This window comes from Narcine bancroftii, chromosome 13, assembly GCF_036971445.1.
Source record: "Narcine bancroftii isolate sNarBan1 chromosome 13, sNarBan1.hap1, whole genome shotgun sequence".
In the NCBI taxonomy this organism is placed as follows: Eukaryota; Metazoa; Chordata; class Chondrichthyes; order Torpediniformes; family Narcinidae; genus Narcine; species Narcine bancroftii.
Genome location: NC_091481.1, coordinates 73,128,453 through 73,150,097, shown reverse-complemented (window position 1 = coordinate 73,150,097; position 21,645 = coordinate 73,128,453). Strand labels below are relative to the sequence as shown.

Genomic DNA, 21,645 nt, shown 5'->3' with positions numbered 1-21,645 from the left:
GGGGAATTTAGAAGATGCAAGACCTAAAATGAAGCTGTCGAATATCAATTAAAATTCATTAAGCTCGCTTTAGCAGTGGCCAGGAAATACATTGCAGTTACTCGGAAATCTGATTTCCAACTAGGTTTAGCCCACTGGAAGATAGAAAAGCATAATTGTGTTCCCTTGGAGAAGATCACCTCTAACCTCAGAAACAGGTATTTTTAAGAATATGAAATTCATACCCAAGGTAAAATTGGGGTAAATCTTTAACGATTTCCCCTCCTTGTCTCTTCTCCCTGGTGCTCGCAACGCCGAGGACCCTAGATAAGTCAGGTTATTTGTCCTTTGATGGGAGTGAGGGTTTATCCAAGGTGAAGCCAATCTTTTTCTTATTCTTTTTTCTTACTTTTCCTTATTTCTTGGAGGGGGGCAGGGAAAGAGTTCCTCGTTCTTCTTTCTCTCTATCTCCCTTCGGTTCAACACGGACATCAAATTTACATTTTTGTCGTTTTATTGTAATTTCTTTCTTTATGATAATTGAATCACATGATGACTTATTTTTTCTCACTTTCTTTAATATCACTGTGGATCGATATTTGCATTATTTTGTAGTATTATGGATATTGACATTTTTCTTTTTGATTATTCTTTGTTTTGAATGCATGTTGATAGAAAATTCTCAAATTAAAATATATATATTTTTTAAAGTAATATTGTTATCCTAGACAAGGCAGCCAACTTGAATAGCAACATATAATTCTACCCTATGTATTTATTCCCTTTAAAATGTAAGGCAGTTACTTGCCTTGACTACTGCAATAGTATTTCTTAAACCGACAATCCATACTTCCAAGGAGAACAAGGGTAGCAGATGCATAGGAACACTACCACCTGCAGGTATTGAAGGGGGATGCAGTATCAGGGGAAATAACGCAACAGTGACATGGATGCCTAAGGAATGCAAGTTCTGAAATCTTACCCCAATTGATCAGAAATAGGATTGGTGTGCATTTTGACTGTTAAGATAGTCTGGCAGTTTCAAAAAATACAAAAGTCAGTAATTTTCTCAACAATTATTGCTACACAAACATACAACTTTATTTCATTGCACAAAAAATTCTATAAACGGTGATCTAAAAAGATTTGAGGGGGTAAGGGATTTAACTGTAATCATTAATAAAACATGCAATAGTCACTTTGAGGACTATTTTTATCACTTTATAAACAAATTGAATTTTTAGATAATATCAACAAAGACTGAAATGAGTTTTGTACCAATGCAAGGACAGCACAAGTATGAAACACTCTTAAATATGGGCTCCAAAAGTGAAATAAATTTGACACCAACAATTATTGGTAATTAAAGATCCCTGTGGAAATTATAAGCTTTCTTACCATGAGGTCTGCCTGCTCTGTGCGATCTTTGAACTCCAGTGCCGTATCCTAGGGAAAAGAACAGTACAACAGCTTCACATCCCACCACACAAAGTACTATACCAAACATTTTATGTAATTAAATGTCCCGATTTAAGTTTCCTGAATACATGAAGATGCTGATTCATGCCCACAAAAGGCGCTTGCTTGTTCAAATGTTATTGCTTTGTGTAAGAGTTGAGACTGAGGGGGCTGGCTCCCATCACTAGTATACAAAATGTACATCTAATAACACATCTTGAATATTTAGCCAAGTAGCCATACTTTTTTAAGAACACTTCATTTTGCCAAGGATTCCATGTAATGAAAGCCCATGTAAAATGCAAATTTTTTGCTGTCAGACTAATACTTTCCATAACTATGTAACTATAAACAAACTAGTTTTCATTACAGTTTAATACTTCAATCTTACTTGAAGTTGCCAGAGCCCACGTGCATTAAACTGCTGCAGCAGTCGCTACTACTGTAGAAGTCCAAAGATCCAGATGTCAGAAATCCGGACGCCGCCGCCCCCTCCCCGCCTGGAGAATCTCTCACTTTTTTTTAAATTTAATGGGCTTTTGTGCGAGTGCATAAGCACCACAGATGCACAGCGACAACAAGCGACCACTTTATTTTTCTTTAAAATTGCTCATTTTGACAAATGAAGCATGCTGAATTTGCTAATGAAGAAACTATCAAAATGTACCCGTTCATCTCCTCTTTATTCCTCCTTAAATTTAGATTTTAAAAGTACTGCCTCAGAATCCATAAAATCTGAAAATCCAGGCCGACTCAATCCCCGAGCAGTCCGGATTATCGAACTTCTATTTTTTCTACAAAAATGTGGGAATTTTATATCTACTCTTGTCAAGATATTGCTATCCCAACATTTCAATAACACTATTCTTTTACTTTTTGAATGATTATTTCAGTGTTTTTTTTTAACTGCAGCAGCTAATAATATAAACCATAACTACATTTTTAGCAATCTCAGTAAATGACTGTACAGGTCTTAAATCAAAGCAGGTTCATTTACAATGAGACGAAGCTTATTTAGCAATATTCTTTTTAAAAAAAAACCACAGGAACACTCAAGTCATCTGATGTAGAACTCACAGAGCATTTTTATGAATCATTTCCTCTGGCGCACATGCCCTCTTCCCACTCAATGCACTTGCCATCTATCTTATAAAATTGGCCACGCCATCCAAAGCTATGGGAGTTTTCTGTTGTATGCCAATGTCACCTCGATCAACTTCATCACCAGCTGCCCTGATGCTGATTTGTTTATCTGATTATCCAACATCCAGTAGCCCATTGTAGAGCTCGTCGAAAGAACCAAAGACTTGTTGATCCAAACCAAAAAAAGACCGGAGCTCTTCACAGGTGGCCGACCAGTCCGGAATGATCCGACCTGGCTAGGGACACAACCCTTTAAGGCCCAGACAATAGGCGTGGCTTAGCTCTCAGCCAATTGCTGTAAGCACAGTCTAGATACTGTAACTATATACACTATATACATTGGTGATAGATCTGTACTATCACACCAATAAGCGATTTTTATAAATGCACCATAGAAAGCATCCTGTCCAGATGCATCACAGCTTGGTATGGGAACTGTCCAAGAATACAAGAAACTGCAGAGTTGTGTGAGCATCTCAGGCCATAACACCAACTAACCTCTCCTCGATGAACTCTATCTGTCAGAATCAGAACTTATTGTCATGAACAAGCCATGGAATTTAGTAGCTTCATAGTGGAAACATACATATTATAACCATCTTACAATCTGAATATTTAAACGAGTAAAATAAAGTGCACAAAAAGTCAGGCAGTGTCTATGGTTCATTGACTATTCAGGAATCTGATGGCAGAGGGGAAGAAGCTGTCCTTGTGCTGTTGAGTGCTCATCTTTAAGCTCCTGTAACTTTTTCCCGATGCTAGCAAAGAGGGCATTGCCTGAGTGGTGGGGTTCTTTGAGGATAGAGCCAGAAAGCTGTGATTAAAAGCTTCACGCCAACATCGACCATATTCCCTCTCCCCCTTCCATCAAACAGAAGATGCACAAGGTTGAACAGATTCAAGGTCAATTTCTTTCCTCTCATCAAACTCTTGAATGGACCTCCCATCAGAAAGAAGGATATTCCTGCACTGTACAACAGTACTTTGATCTGCATCCCACACTTAGTCTTATAACAGTACACTACATTTTTTGACTTGGTGTAACACAATCCCAACACTTTATTTTATTCCACTGCCTCCTGTATTTGTATACGAATTGACTTGCTTGGATAGAATACAATTCTTTTCATTACATCTTGGTACCCATGACAATAACAATTCAGTTAAGCATAAATGTCCTTTTATTAAATATTGGCAAGACTAAGGTAATCGCCTTGGATTACCATCATAAACCCTTCTCTGAACTTAGACCAGTGGTTCTCAACCTTTTCTTTTCCACTCACATCCCACTTTAAGTAATCCCTATGCCACAGGTGGTCTGTGATTAGTAAGGGATTGCTTAAGGTGGGATGTGGGTGGAAAGAAAAAGGCTGAAACCCAGTTTTAATCATCCCTCATTGACTCATTATGTGCAAGGTTTCAGAACTCCAAAGCAAATGGGCCAATGACAATTTTTCTCAAGCCAAATATTTCAGTAACAATTGGATCGAGAGCAGTGATTCTCAACCTTCCCTTCCCACTCACATCCCACCTTAAGCAACCCCTTACTAATCACAGAGCACCGATGGCACAGGGATTGCTTAAGGCGGGATGTGAATGGAAAGAAAAGGGTTGAGAATCACAGATTTAGACACAGATCTTTTTGATCATTAGGAATATTAAGGGTTATGGGGAAGAGGTGGGATAGTGAGCAGTGTCCAGAGCCAGATCAATCAAGAACATTGACAGGCCAGATGGACTCTACTGCTCCTATTTCTTACGTTATAGTCTCTGGTCACCAATACCATTTCTCTTCTTGGCGAGTGTCTGAAAGTAAAAAGACAGCTTGCAATTCTAATTCAACATTTAAACTGAGATGAACTTTGGAGTTGTATATTTATTCCACCTTAAAGGCTGCATATCATCCAACTCTGATCTGCCTCAGCTTACCTGCATCTCAAACCTTGATGTTTGCCTTTGTTCCACCCAGATATGGCTACTCAAATGCACTCCTGGTGGTTTCTTGGCAAATAAACCTGACTGCAATGCAAACTAAAAGTTTCTTTAAATCTACCTCTTTGATCTAGGTTTTACTCATCTGTGTTAGTATCTTATGTTAATGCTGATGTGAAGCAACTTAGATCATGGAAGTCACTGTTTTTGTTCAGCAGCCATTATCCACACTAGTTGGTTTAGTGGAAAATGAGGGTACACTTTGGGACAGAGGAAATGAAAACTAAAATGATATTTAAAAAAGAGATTAAAGAACGGAAAACCTGATATGAAAAAAATCAGTCAAAATCTAGCCCAAAAAAAATACTTTAAAAATGTAGTTGAAAATTAAACACTCGAAAAAAAATCTAGAGTTTATGGAGAAAAACCACGACATCGATACAAAAGGGGGAGCGCTTTCCTTGCACTGCAAGATTTCATCCAACTCCAAGAAATTATACCTTACATCTGTCATTCAAATCACAAGAAGACACACATTCAATATTCCTTTATTGCTGTATGATAATAATACAGAAAATGTAACGTCACTTGAAATTTTCTTTTGCTTGCGAAAAGCAGAGTCACCATAATTATTGCACAGCACCCCTTCCAGTAAGAGAAGAAGGAAAAGAGAGTCCCTTCAAAGACAGTGTCCGTGGATTCACTTCTACCATTTCCGCAGCTTCTGCGACTACAGACCCTGTTCAATCCATTACCAAGCTGAGATCCAAATCCAACCCTTCCACATGATCTGGAAGCCTTCAACACCCAAGGCCCTTTGTGAGCCTTTCTTGCTGTCAGTACCCTCACAAATCCCGGTTCTGATACCAACTTTCATGAGTCAGTCTCCACCCACTTCTATTCTTAACTAGCTCGCTACTTTCACGGACAGGCTCTAACAATGAGTTGCACTACAGCGAACAGGTAGAAAATCTTGTGAAATGGTGCAAGAGTCACAACCAGAGTTTCAATATGGACAAGACAAAGCAGATGATCATGGACTTCAGGTGGTACAAGGACAACCATCCTCCATTACACATTAATAACTCAGTAGTAGAGAGCACCAAGCTCTTCAGAGTCTACTTACAAAGTGACCTGTCATGGACACAACATCTCCTTACTTGTCAAGAAGGTGCCACAAGTGGGCAAGGCTATGAACCACCACCCTGACAACTTTCTACAGGAGCTCTATCAAGAGCGTCCTGGCCGGAGGAGTCACGTGATGGAGTAGTGGCCGGACGGTGAACTCCAGCCCTCTCCAGAAAAGTCGGGAAAACACAAAGGCACAGAAATAAAAGTTAAAGAAACGTGAGTATAAAGGTGGAAAGAAGATGGCGACAAAAAAAGAAAAATCAAAATCAACGGTAAGAAGAGAGGAAGAGAAGACAACGGAGGAAGAAGGAAAAGGCCTTACCTGTCCGAAGAGGCCCGCTGAGGAGAGAGAAGCCCGCTTCCTCAGGTCGGTAGAAATAGGACTACAAAAATGGCTCGCTGAGCCGAGTAAAAGAGCGCAACCGCGCATGAAAAAAAAACACACCGACGGGAGGGGGGACCAGCTGGGGAGTCGATCTCCACAGCCGGCAACGACAGCTGCAGAACACCTGCAGCAAGAAGAGACCACAGAAGACAATGGAAACAAGAAGAGAAAAAAAGGGCAACAAAGAAACAACAGATGGCCAACCCAGAGGAAGAAGAGGAGGAAGAGTACAGTGAAATAGAAGAAGGGAAAGGCAAGATAAAGGATATACTTTCTCTTGTTAGAGGATACATGGAGAATGGCAGACACAGGAATTTAATGATTTAAGAAGAAGAATAAACAACACAGAAGAGAAAATGAACAAAATAGAGATGACCTTAACAGAAATGGGAAAGAAAATGGACAAGATGGAAGAGCGGGCAGTAGCAGCAGAAATGGAGGTAAAAGACTTAAAAAAGAAATTGGAGGAATCTAATAAAAAAGCTATAGAGACACAAGAACTGCTAGCGCAAAAAATAGATATATTGGAAAATTATAACAGAAGAAATAACATAAAGATAGTGGGCCTTAAGGAAGATGAAGAAGGCAAGAATATGAGGGAGTTTATAAAAGAGTGGATCCCTAAGACCCTAGGATGTCCAGAACTACAGCAAGAAATTGAAATAGAAAGGGCACATAGAGCATTGGCCTCTAAACCACAACCATAACAAAAACCAAGATCTATTTTAGTAAAATTCCTAAGATATACTACAAGAGAAAAGGTACTGGAGAAGACAATGGAAAAAGTAAGAGAGGGCAACAAACCACTGGAGTATAAAGGACAAAAAATCTTCATTTATCCAGATATAAGTTTTGAACTCCTAAAGAAGAGAAAGGAGCTCAATACAGCAAAGGCGATTTTATGGAAGAAAGGGTATAAATTTATACTAAAGCATTCAGCGGTATTGAAAATATTTATTCCAGGACAGCAAAACAGACTATTCTCGGATCCAGAAGAAGCACGAAAATTTGCAGAACAATTACAAAAATAGACTGAGGGATGAAGACGGGTAATGAGAGTTAAAATTATCACGATTGATATGTATGTGGGTAAAGAGGTATAAGAGTGAATAGATACAATGTGCATACGTGAATGTATCTGTACTTAGAGGAAAATATAGATAGTATAGACAAGAATTAATAACGGAAGGTAATGGAATAGAGAGAATAAGGAGGGAATTAAAAGAGTGACCTTTGTTACATATGAAAAGCTAAATCTTTTCTGGGGGGGGGCTGGGTAATGTGCATACGTGAATGTATCTGTACTTAGAGGAAAATATAGATAGTATAGACAAGAATTAATAACGGAAGGTAATGGAATAGAGAGAATAAGGAGGGAATTAAAAGAGTGACCTTTGTTACATATGAAAAGCTAAATCGTTTCTGGGGGGGGGGGCTGGGTGGGGGGGAATAGCGGTCACTGCAAAATCAGTTGACGCTTGCGAGTGAATTTGCAAACCCAAATGGAAAGGGGAGATGTGGTTGTCCGACAAGGGATAAAGGACAACTCAGGAGGGGATGGGGAGATTGGGGATAAAGAAGATACAAATAGAAAATTTGCAGAACAATTACAAAAATAGACTGAGGGAGGAAGACGGGTAATGAGAGTTAAAATGATCACGATTGATATGTATGTGGGTAAAGACAAAAATAGACTGAGGGATGAAGACGGGTAATGAGAGTAAAAATGATCACGATTGATATGTATGCGGGTAAAGAGGTATAAGAGTGAATAGAGACAATGAGCATACATAAATGTATCTGTACTTAGAGGAAAATATAGATAGTATAGACAAGAATTAATAAGGGAAGGTAATGGAATAGAGAGAATAAGGAGGGAATTAAAAGAGTGACCTTTGTGACATATGAAAAGTGAAATCTTTTCTGGGGGAGGCGGGGTGGGGGGAAATAGCGGTCACTGCAAAATCAGTTGACGCTTGCGAGTGGATTCGCAAATCCAAATGGAGAGGGGAGATGTGGTTGTCCGACAAGGGATAAAGGACAACTCAGGAGGTGAAGGGGAGATTGGGGATAAATAAGATAGAAATAGGAGAATAAGGAAAATGTTGGATGTTGTAGGAATGTTGTCTTATAAAGAGTTGAAAATAAGAAAACAGAAATGGAAAAGGAGGAAAGGTAATGATGGAAAAACGGAAAGAGAAGATAAACAAAATATAAAAGGGCTACGCTGAACTATATGTCTTTAAATATTAATGGAATACATAACCAAATTAAAAGGAAGAAACTACTAAATTTAAATGAATAAATGTATTCCATTAGAAAAAATAACAGATAGGTTAAGAAATAATATTGAAATATTCGAGCAAGTATAGGAGCCTTACATTAAATACAATAGCGAAAACCTACCGGGGACAAACAGTACCTAAGTTGATGGAAGGAGAAGGAAAGAAAAGAATGGACTCAGTAGAATTTCTGGTGTAATTTTGTTGAATGACAACATTGTCTGACTGGCTTAATGCAACCTAGATTGTATACCTAAAATGGATGAGAGGGGGGGGGTGGGGGGGTGGTTTGGGAGGAAAGGGGGGGGGGGGGGGGGAGAAAAAGTCACTGTATATGTGTGAAAAAGAAATTGTGTATATCATGGCTAATGTGATTTATGGTGTGAAAAATAAAAAAATTTAAAAAAAAAAGAAGATATAAATAGGAGAATAAGGAAAATGTTTGATGTTGTAGGAATGTTGTCTTATAGAGTTTAAAATAAGAAAACAGAAATGGAAAAGGAGGAAAGGTAATGATGGAAAAACGGAAAGAGAAGATAAACAAAGTATAAAATGGCTACACTGAACTATATGACTTTAAATATTAATGGAATACATAACCAAATTAAAAGGAAGAAACTATTAAATTTACTGAAAAAGGAAAAAATTGATATAGCATTTATCCAAGAAACACACTTAACATAATTGGAGCACAAGAAATTAAAGAGAGATTGGGTAAGACATGTAACAGCAGCATCGTATAATTCAAAAGCAAGAGGAGTGGCTATATTAATTAGTAAAAATGTGCCATTTAAAATAGAAGAGGAAATAATAGATCCAGCAGGGAGATATGTTATGATAAAATGTCAGCTCCTAAGTAACATAAAAAACAAAGAATTTGGAATTGATTTGGAGGATGCACAAAAAAGATTTGTTGGGATAGCCCTAGCCGTAGCAAAAAAGTGTATTGTGTCAACCTGGAAATGGGAAGATAATTTGGAAATACAACAATGGTATATAGAAATGAATAAATGTATTCCATTAGAAAAAATAACATATAGTTTAAGAAATAATATTGAAATATTCGAACAAATATGGGAGCCTTACATTAAATACAATAACGAAAACCTACCGGGGACAAACATTACCTAAGTTGATGGAAGGAGAAGGAAAGAAAAGAATGGACTCAGTAGAATTTCTGGTGAATTTTTGTTGAATGACAACATTGTCTGACGGGTTTAATGCAACCTAGATTACATACCTAAAATGGATGAGAGGGGGGGGGTGGGGGGGTGGCTTGGGAGGAGGGAGGGGGGGGAGAAAAAGTCACTGTATATGTGTGAAAAAGAAAAAGTGTATATCATGGCTAATGTGATTTATGGTGTGAAAAATAAAAAAATTAATTAAAAAAAAGAGCGTCCTGGCCAGCTGCATCACAATGTGGTACAGTTGCAGTAGACTAGAGCATTTGATTAGAGGGCAATCCATATGAACATAAGAGCACACAAGTTCACTGTGGTCTCTCTCCCCCTCCAACCACCCCACAAATTGATATGAGCAACTGAGATCGTTGTTTGAAGGTGGCTCTCAAAATAGTGGAGGACCCCTTCCACCCCACACACAGCATCTCCCAACTATTCCTGTCAGGAAAGAGATACAGGAGTATCAGAGCCAGAACCACCAGGCTGAAAAACAGGCAGCGAGACGACTGAATGATTGATGAACTGCTCATACAAACTCTCCAAGGCACTCGTATTTATTTAACAATACCTACTTATTTTAATATAACATATTTTGATGTAAAAGACGAGTCTTGAAACTCTCAAAAAGTACTTAAAAATCAGGGATTGACTTATACGCCAGATACAAAAACGAGACCTCAAAAAAACTGCTTAAGATTTAGTGTACGACGACCCTGGAAGCACCTCCCCACCACCAGCGCTGCCACTGCCCAACACCTCCCCACCGCCGCCATAACCCACCCAGACATTTTACAATTGTAGAGCCTGAGGTCCCCATCTACCTGGGAGCCAACTTCTTCTATTCAGATGGCACTGCACCTGACATTAAGAATGGAGTCACCAACTCTGGCTGCAGCCGATGCTGATGACTTGGACCCACCACTGTTTGGCATCTTCCTGGCCAGAGGCAAAGTTTTTTAATTTTTAAAAAAACTTGCTTGCTTAATTTACAGATTTGTTACTTGTTGATTGGGGTGTTGTAACAAAGTTTGAGTTGTTGCTGGGAGGTCCTGACACCAGTCTCCGGCACATTCCTTGCAGAAAATTGGAGGGTGGGGGGGGGGGGTTTGACTTATACATCCGATATATGATAAAACTATAAAAATAAGGCTGAAAATGGGGACCTGACTTATCTGAAGGTCGATTTAGATGCCAAAATATACAGTATGTATATATGTAATGCGTATGTATAATTTGTCAGTATGTATGTTGTGTTTGGTTATGCTTTTGCCCCAAGGACCGGAGAACACTGTTTCATCAGACTGTACTTGTACAATTGAATAATAAACAAACAAAAGCTTACATGCAAATTTTCTCTAGCTATTCTCCACCCATATCCTTGATTTTGGACGCCTCATCTTCAATGGACTTCTCTTCCTAAAAATCTTTTCTTTACTTCTTACTTCCTAAACATCAACATCTCTTTGGTGTCTTCCTTCACCTAGCACACACTTACAGATTTTCATTTCTTGTTTTGTCGTTGATTCCCCTTTGTTTAAATTGATCAAAGTTATTCTTCATACAAAATGTAACAAGAAGAAAAAAAAAATCATCTTACAGTAATGGATTAGCCATTCAAGGAATGAGAATAGTTTATTCACCTGGACATAATTTTTGGAATTTGTTGAGAAGATTGTGTTTGCTTAGCAACCGAGAATATTAAAGTTGAAAATCATTATTTTATGCTATCAAAGAATGTAGAATTGGGGCAAAGTGGTGCTGAGGTGAAAGATGAGGCTAATCACACCGAATGGCAAAGCAGCCAGGAAAAGCCAGATTGCCAATTCCTGCTTCTAAGTTCCTATTACGAAATGGCACACAATTTTATATTTTACTGAAGTAACATCCAAGAAACTCTACACCTGCAGTGAGATAGTGTAGAGTCACTTTTCGGGCAAAAAGCATACATTAAAGGAAGCAGTTTATTAACCTGATAAATACAGGATCAAGCTTCATTCCAAGTCAAATTCAGCAAAGGTTAGATGGTGGCAACATTCTCTGACAAAACCACAAAGTCACATGAAGTCACTTGATGATGAGATCAGGAGTGATAATTTTCATTTCTCATTGAAATAAACATTATGTGGCTGATACAGGAAACAGGAATATAAAACCTCAGCTTTTCCAAATTTTGTTTAAAATATCCAATGTCAGGAATGTTTCCATCAATCTCAACTAGATATACTGTCACTTGGGCCAATATTTCATTGTAAAAACAGAGCCAAGAATGGCAGAAACTTATTTTATACTAACTAAGGATTACAAAGGGCTTGGCTGCAAGCCACCACACAGTTAATGTAAAAGCAACCATAAAAAAAACAATCTTTCTTCCAATGCTCTCTGCCAGGAACTGTCATAAGGTGCAGAGGAGCAAATCCTAAAGAAGGGGGAATCCATGGCATTTGCTCCTTTTAGACAAACCATTAAGACAAGTCTAAGTTCAAAAATCAAATTCAAATAAATCTACAGCTGCACAATTATTTAATTTTACTAAATAGTCATCTTATCAACTAATTTATCAGCTAATTTATACAAAACCTCTCAACATTTAACACATCTTTGAGCCCAGTAAACTTTCTAAGATCTAACCTGAGGCTATTTTGTTGAAATCCAAAAGACTGCAAAAATAAAAAAGGATTTGCAAACTACCATTTCTAACAATATTTTCAATCCAAAGGCTTCAGAATTTGTTCTAAGTACAAATATTAGAGTCAGGAACTTTGTGGGATTTGAGATTTGTAAATTTTATGCAAGATCTGCAGATTCTGCCACAAGTGTGAGGTGGTGTTGATGAAGTGGATAGATGGATCAATTGAATTACTTCATGGACTCACTACCCTAATGTGCTCTCAAAACTCAAACTCTTTAATGCTTTCACAGATGCTTTTCTACTAGTTTGAGCAACCTTGAGAAAGGGATTGTTCTGAATTAGTGAGGACTTAATATATTTTCTCCAGTGATTTGGGGAAAGTTCTTCAGCAATTCCCCTCCACCCCACCCCCCCCCCCCATATAAATGCTTTGCAGTTATGAAATTCAGTGTTTGCTTTGAAAGTCTGGGATCCAGCATGATGGGCCTCATTTGAACATAAGGGTTTCTGTGGTGTACTAATGACCTGAGAGAAGGTAGCTAACAATGCATCATTTGGCCTGTCATCAGATTTAGAGAATTCTATAGAGGCAGCATTGAGAACTTCTCCAGGACTTTGGAGGTGAGCAGGATCACTTGGTAGTGAGTTTGAAGTCTCGATCTCTGAACATTATTCCATTGATATGCAAAGGTGGTGCTGCCACTTGAGAGGTAGTATTGATTTTGTCTATTCTTAGATAAAGCAAACTCCAAAGTGATCCATACTGGCTAGGATCTTATCAGGGATTTTGATAATCATCTGCATACATACCTGCTACATTGCAATAATAGTTTGGAGCTTGTTTCATATTTTCAAATATCACCTCAGAATTAAAACTTAACGTGGCTGGTGTGATCATGGTAAACAGTCTGCAGATGCAGAAAAACTGGATCAGCACAAAAACTGTTGGAGGAACTCAGTGAGTCAGGCAGCATTAATGGAGACTGGATGCAGATGGGGTGGGGGGGGGGGGAACTGTTCTGTTGAGCACCTCCTCTGTCCTCAGCAACACCAAGGATCTCCTAGTGGCCAGCTACTAATTCCACAATCTACTAACGTACTCCCAAGTTGAGGCCATACATAAATTGGAGGTACAGCACCTTGTATTCCACCTAGGCAGTTTCCAACCAGATGGCATTAATATTGACCTCCATTTTCCAGGAGCCCCATTCCCAAACCTCCCTCTTCCCTTATTTCTGGCCTGATTCCACCTTTTCTTTCCCCCTTCACCACCCTCCCTGTCGGTCTCCAGTACCCCACCTGCTTCAGGGTGCATATTTCTCAGTCCACTGCACCTTCACCTATCATCTCAGCTCCTTTCTTCTTCCCCCTCCCATCTATATTCACCTGTCACTTGCCAGTATATTCTCTTCCACCACCCACACCATTTTATTTGAACATCTTCCCGGTTCTTGCTATTTCAGATGAAAGGTTTTTGGTCTGAAATACAAACTGCCTGTTGCTTTCTATGGACACTGCCTGACCTGCTGAGTTCCCCTAGCACTTTGTGCATTGATGGCGTGAACTTGGGGTGGGAGTTGAAGGTTGATCAATCTCTCAGTTACCTGCAAATTAATTTCACTCCAGCAGTGTTTGCATTGGAAAGGAGGTGAAGTAGAGCATCTGAGTAAGAAATCTCACTAAAAGGAGTTCTGCAGGATTCTCTCCCATTGGTCCCCATCTGTAACCCCTGCTGCTCTCTGACTGACATGATGGTTGGTTCGAGGATATAGCCTTACCTGACCCAAGACTATACTGGGATTATGTCTGTAGTGAACTTGGTGATGAGGATCATGCTTTGCCTTCCATCATGAGATGGACAGTGTTTGGAAATGGTCAAATAAGGATTCTCCACAACTCCCCTCAATTGATATGGTCAAAGAAATCAGTGTGCAATGCTCGTTTCTGCTCTGGGCACTTGAGTCATCATACACAGAAAATAGTGTAAACAGGGCTCCTTGTGAGAACATCATTGTAACTCTGGGTGGAGTTCTTTAACAATTACGTGGGGGCAGCTGAAGAGGATTCTTAATGACTGTGTGCAGACAACAGGAGGGTCTTCTCTATTACACCTAATTAACCCACAATGCCCAGTACATTCGAAACATACCAGGGGTTGTAGGCTAATTTGGTGGTACAGGCTCATGGGCTGAAATGGCCTGTTACCATGCGGTGTGCAAATTTATTTTAAAAATTAAATAAATTTCATTCTTGAGATGGTCACAATTACAGTGTCACTGAGGTTCCTTTTGTTTACTTCCCCAATGAAGGAGATAAGGTCAGGAATAAATGCCACAAGTACTCCTCTACGATTGTACGTTTTGATACTTCAGCAGGGATTTTGTCTAATCCTTAACAGCCACTTGCTGGGCTGGCGAAGAGCAGAGTTGCAGTTGGTAGCATGCTATGAAATGGAGTCAAGGACACGGTGTCTTTCTGCTTGCCACAAACATGAGGCTAACAGCAGAGGGCAGCAATACTGAACCCACAGCACCAAGTACACCAAATCACAGCAGTTCATAATGCTGTACGGATAAAACCCAACTCATGAAAGTAATACTGCAACATTCTGAATCCAGGTTAGATTTCATTCAGTGAAATAACTAATTTCCTGTTATCTTAAATGTACCTCTGAAGGGATGGAAACAACATATTTCAGTGTAATACAAAGTCAATGCAAACCAAGTCAAGAGAGAGATGGGAATTGGATTTGGGTATAGAAATTGATCCATTTTCTGGTCTGACCTGCATCAGGACAGCATGAACAATACAGTTAATGTAAAGGTAAAGGCTAATGCAATATAATTTTTTTTGCATCAGCTGAATCTTACTGCGCAAAAATTAATTTGAAATCAGAATTATTCAATTTATGTTTTCGATGCAGTCAAGATATTGGGATCTTTTTGCATTCGACCTGGTCATGCCCTAAGGTGAGGTCCTTCTGGGAAGATTTGAGGAATCTACTGGAACAAATTACCAGAATTCATTACGCTCAGGTGCCAGAATTGTTTTTATTGGGGAAGTTAGCAGATATAAGGTCTAAAATGAGGCTGTCGAAATAGCAACTGAAATTTGTTAAACTTGCCAGGAAATGTATAGCTATTACTTGGAAATCTGAGTCTGACCCACTGGAAGTCTTTGTATATCAAAGTGGAGTTCAGTTTTGGTATTTTATTGTTATAGGATCTAATGATGTTTCTTTGATTTTGTTTGTTTTGTAACTTTATGTTGATTGAAATTAGAAAAAAAGTTAATGCACTGAATTTCTGGAGACCAGATACTCCAAATTTACGATACGAAATAAACTTTATGGAACACCACCCGGTTCAGGAACAGCTGCTCCCCCTCCACCATCAGACCCCTCAACAACAAACTCAATCGGGGGCTCGTTGAAGGACTCTTGTGCAGCTTATTGATTTTTTAAAAATTCTCTCTATTGCACAGTTTGTTGACATTCGTTATCAATTTACAGTTCTTTATTTGTTTACTTGTGCAAGTTGTGTAGTTTTTTTTGCACTACCATAAATGGTAATTCTGCCCTGCCCACAGAGAAAAGGATCTCAGGATTGTATGATGTCATATGTGTACTCTGACAATAAATCTGAAAGCATTTATGCACTCCCATGTATCAGCACCTCCTTTCCTGAATCCCAAATTATTGAGAGCAAAATTAAGTGAGAATAAAATATCTGTATTGAAAAGCACTGATCCTCACATTCAACCATTTTGCAGTTGTTATTACTGTAATGTGCCTTGAAGCTTCAAATTACTAAGAACTGTACCTAGTCCTATTCAAATAAGAAAAACAACTTTTAATTTGTCAACATTACCTGATTTTATCAGTTTTGCTTCAGCAGTAGATCATCGAGCCTTGACTATCATTTGCAGTTTGATTCATTTTTGTAAACCAATATTTCATGTATTCTGTGCAAATTAGATACAACTTAGTACAATGAGCAACATCATAAATTATAGAATACCTTTCACAAAATACTCATCCAATAATCTACAACATGATCTATGTGACATGTAGACTTCATCTAAACAGTAAGTTACATTAGTTAAACAAAGTTTGTACGGGATTTGCTTCCATGAAAATTCATGCATCCCCTTTGACCTACGTCAAGTGCCCCCATCAATAGAATGGAAATAGCTAATAAGCTATTTCAAGGACAAAGCTGCAATGTAGGGGACTGTTACTTTACAACTAAGTTTATTTCATGTCATTTCAATGAGTACCTGCTCAATGCATACGTGATGAAATACTTCATTGGCACACTTTCTACAAAAGGTAGTACTTACCCTTTCCACTGCTAGAAATTAAGAGAAAATGGCCTATAAAACCTATAGACATTTTCTTCTTTTCATGGACACATTGAAAAAAATGACTAGGGTGCTTCCAAGAAAGTCCAAGATAATGATTTTGCACAACTGACCTGAACAATCACTGGAGTACAAGCCTGACCTGCAAACACAAAATAGGGAGATATCCCAGATTTCCCCATCAAATGATTCAGTGTGCTTGCTGCAAATTGCAATACACTGTGGTCTTTTTGGACAAGTGATCAAAAGCATGAAAAAAAGATCTTCCTCAGATTCCATCTAAGCCTGTACTTTCCTGTAAAGAACTGGATAGTTCTGCTGTGGTGAAAAGTTTCCTACCATAATTTCATATGCCTTTATGCCCTCAACCTATTCCACTCCATGGAAGAAAAAGTCCGTACAGTCTTTCCTCATAGCTGAAACATTCTATCGCAGGCAATACTTTGGTAAATCTCTTCATCCTCTTCAGTGCAAACACATTCTTCCTACATTGTGGTGGCCAATAGGCACAGTATTCTTGCTATCGCCCAACTAATATTTTATGAAATATTTCCATAACCTCCCGACTTTTGTATTTTCTAATAAAGGCAAATGTACCACGTGCCTTCATCACCCCCTATTAATTCCATCAGATGGTGGGAGCCATTCAGCGCCTTGAACTGTTGGAAGCATAGAATCAAACCATCACAAAAATCACCTGATAAATGTAGTTATGGAAACCTACCATTTATCCCCTCATGTTCATAACTGGAAATAAAAACAATAAAACACACTATGTTAACTGAAGTTTGATTTTTGAATGGTCATGGCCCAACATAACAGAATCAGTATCGTCATGAACAAGTCACAAAATGTGTTGTTTTGCAACAGCATCACACAGTGCAAACATTCATATAAAACCACCTTACAAAATTAAAAAGTGCACAAAAAGTCAAAGTGAGGCGGCAGCTTTGGTTCCTTGGTTCATTTAGTGAAATAAATTAAAACAAGCTTGTGAAATTGAAACAACTGCAATGCAGAATACTAACTGCCGTAAAAAGAGAATAAGAGGCTGTACGGCAGGAATGAGATTAACAACCGAGCCTGCACTGTGACAGATAGTAATTCAAAATAGCATGACAAGAGTGAAGCTAGATGGTTTCAAGCATGAAATTTCATCATTTGAATTCTTAATGTCTAATTTTATTATCCAGCCAAGAGATAAATCATTGATTTCTTTTACAAATAACTATCATTTGGACAACTGAGCAACCTTCAAGAAGCTAAAAAAAAAACTTCACAAATGCAAACTATTACGTTCTGTATATATTTTCAGTGAGAAAAGTGCTGTGCTGGCATATAATTAAGTGCTAGAATAGAGAATTATGTACTTAATTCCTTAATGATCTGCTTCCAGGTTTTGATGATTACATTGTGTAGAGCTCGTCGAAAGAACCAAAGACTTGTTGATCCAAACCAAGGCTTTTATTAGCAAAAGACAGCAGCTCTTCACAGGTGGCCGACCAGTCCGGAATGATCCGACCTGGCTAGGGACACAACCCTTTAAGGCCCAGACAATAGGTGTGGCTTAGCTCTCAGCCAATCGCTGTAACCACAGTCTAGATACAGTAACTATATACACTATGTACATTGGTGATAGATCTGTACTATCACACATTGGTACAGATGCTAGGAGCTTTCCTGAACAATGAAAAACACTCCTGTTACCAGTGTCCGAGACACAATATCAGTGACAAAGACTGATATCAGAGCAAGCTTTTTTCCCCAAATGGTATAAGTTACATTGTAAAAAGGCAATGTCAAGGGTTGAGTGCAGGAGGAGATAGGAATATATGCAATGATGAAGAGTTGAAAGTGGCGAAAAATAGACAATGGAAAAGTTCAATTCAGTTTAATTCCTAAAGGAACAAATTTGTGAGGGGTGACTATGGGAAATGGGGGGGGGGGACTGCTCCAAATTAACAGTTGTGCAACAAACGTCACATATGTCCCAGGTCCAATCATTGTTCTCACAATGTACGATTACTGCTGGGGCACTCAGATGAGGATTTGAGAATGATGGAGATTGCTGTACCTCTCTCTACTCAACTTGCTTTGCACCTTGCACTCTGGAATCCTCAAACTTTGTCACCTAACTTTTTTCCTCCCTATAGGTCATCAAAACTCCCGATCTACCAAATTACTTCCCTTTTCTGACATCCTGGAATAGTTTTGGGTAAAGCAAAATGGTACTGGGAAACGCTCGTAAAAGTACAAGATCATTTGCACTATTCTAAGGAAAGCAAGAAGCTCTGCACAACTCGGCATTAGGGCTTGCCTTCCCAAGTTCAAAGCCATGTGGCAAGAGACCAGAAGTGTAAACTAGTTTCCACCATTCCATGGTGTCATTTTCTAAAGTTTAACACACATTACTTTAAGATTAGAAAATGCAAAACTTTTTAATATTGGGGAGAAAAATGTAAAAATATTTGCATGCATAGATGAAGTCAAAAGGCTGGTAGAACATCTTTTATTTACAAATAATGAAAAACAAATATTTACCACTATTCAAATGTTCTTATTTAGAAAAGTTGAACATTGAGATAGATCATGAACTATAATTACTCCACGGCCCCACCAAATTTTTACTACTGTGATTCAAAATTCTACTTTTAGAGTAGAAACATGAAGGAGGGAACCAGCCTCTTAACACAACGCAACACAATCCCAAAGTTTCAATCAAGACCCTCACATAGCTTCAGATTCCAATTCACACAAGCCCTGCCTATCTCATCTTTCCTTCCAAAGACAACTTGCCTATTCTATCAGTCTACAAAACTTCCTCTGATCTGCTTCCAATTGTGCATTACAATTCTTCCTTAAATAAGGAAATCTGTGCTATACACAATACCTCAGATGAGTTCCCACAAATGCTCAATATAACTGAAGCATCACCTCCCTACTTTTTAGATTAGATTCTATTAGCAATTATTGCCACTGTCTGCTTCAGGTTTAAAGGAGACAAGGGTATTCATTCAGAGAGTGATTGGTGCCTGAAACTTACTGTGAGGGCAGGAGGAAGACGCAGGCAATGATAGCAATGCTTGAGGCATTTAGAAAGATACATGAACAGGCAGGAAATAGAGGAATATAGACCAAGTGCAGGCAGATCAATTAATTAGTTTGGCAGCACAGATATGGTGAACCATGAGATCTGTTCAAGCACTGTACTGTCTTTTGTTCTATACAATTTAATTCCGCACTGGATACCAGATTTTGAAGATCATGACATAAATTGAGGCTTAAGCAGCAATCCCAGCTCTTCATCTTGCCCACGAGAAAAACAGCAATTTATGCCTACCCTTATTCCTGTTGAGTATTATGTTGTACCTATGCCAACACATCTTTACCATGAACTTTTATTTTACACAATATCCTTCAATTTAACATTCTGGAAATCTACACATGGAAAACCACTAGTTCTCCTTTATCCACATCACATAGTACTCTACAAAGAACTCTGCTAAATTGCTCAAACATGATTGCATTGCCACAGAAATCACATTAACTTTGCTTGATCACCTTGAAAATGTTCTGATCTCTTTAGTAACAGCTTCCGAGTTTCTCTCTGACAGATATTAACAGAACCATCCTGTAGTTTCCTGCTTTCCTCTTGGTCCCTTTTTGATGATTATATTTGATATTTTCCAATCTAATGAAAACTGGATTATGAGAATTTTGGAAAATTAGAAGCAATGAATCAACTACCTCTCTAGTCAGTTCATCGCTCCAATAATTTGTTCAGTATTCTCAAGTGACTGTGGTTTTGCTGTTCCTCCATGTTTTTCAAATTCCAGATATGCAGCTAATTATTTGGTGTCTTGTGTCCTCCATAATGAAGACTGCTATAAAACATCTGTTTACTTACTGTTATCTCCTATTTTCTATTATTAATTCCCTACACAGTTTCTTCGAGGTTCTGTATTTTTTCCACTTTATTTTGCTTTGGTGTAAAGTTGGACTGGTCTCTGCTGAATATTACACTGGTTTTTGCTTCGTGAACATTTTTGAGTGTATTTTATTGATTTTGTGTCGCTAAACATGAGAATCACCTCAAAATTTTCCTATCATGTACTGTTTTTTAGATAGAACTTTATGATTTCTTGGCATTATTTTGTCTACTTGTATATTGCCCACAAGGCAAGCTGTTTTGGTCAGTCAAAGCATGCCTGGCAGTATGCTAAGCAAATATTGTTTTAGGCCTGGGCATGCTTTGTCAGGATAGATGCAGACAGACTATAGAAGCAGCTCACATATACAGATGCTGTGCATTACATTGATTATAGATTGAATGCATGTTGATGCACATGTTCTTCAGGCAGTAGCGTAACGAGTGTAGTTACCCATAGCATTTATTGTCTTGAGGAAGATTCAATACAGCAGAAATATTTGCTTGTCTTTTTAAAAATGTCCATAGAAACGTTTCTTTTATATTCCTGGCTAGCTTTATTTCATATAATGTTTGCCTCAATCTTTTCGCCTCCCTTAGTTATTTTTAAGAAAAAATATTCCACCCATTCTAACCTTTATGTTATGGCATACTTTTTATGACTGGTATTGTTTTTAACATTTTTAAATCATAAATTGGAATGTGTCTATTGTATACATTCTGAAATAATCCCTTAAATGCGTAGTGATATCTGCTGAAATGCCTCAAAATGGAATCTTGTTTCACATTCAAGATGAGCTCCAGCCAAACACAAGAGTTTTCCACATGCTCAGCTAAGAGAAGTGGGGCTAATATATTCAAATGGTTCAGAATTAAAGGACTTCACTGTGTGGCACAAAGCGCATAAATCTGATACTGCGATGGGATGTGATCTGTGCTCAATCAGCATGGTGTGGAAACATCAAGTAGCTCCCACTGTTAAACTTTATAGAGCGACTTGTCAGAAAATAAGCATCAACACCAAATGAAAGACACAGAGACAACGCTGATGAAAAATCATTGTGGTGCTTGTGGAATAAGCTTCTGCCACAAATTATTGTTCTGAGAGATCAGTGAAAAGAAAATTCTGAACTCTGCAACCTTTTCAAACTGCAAGCAAATAGCACAGGACAACAATTTTTTTTTTTCAAAAATGTTTGCTTCCAGAAAAATAATTGGGGACTATTTTAGACAAC

At 38.3% G+C, this 21,645-nt stretch overlaps 1 protein-coding gene across 1 annotated transcript in view; it reads right to left on the bottom strand.

Moving 5' to 3' along the window:
- Positions 1-21,645, bottom strand: part of LOC138748450 (RNA binding protein fox-1 homolog 2-like) — a 231,425-nt gene that overhangs the window by 172,231 nt on the left and 37,549 nt on the right. The window contains 1 exon segment of the mRNA XM_069908701.1: positions 1,378-1,425. Within this exon segment, the coding sequence (XP_069764802.1) occupies positions 1,378-1,425 (48 nt within the window).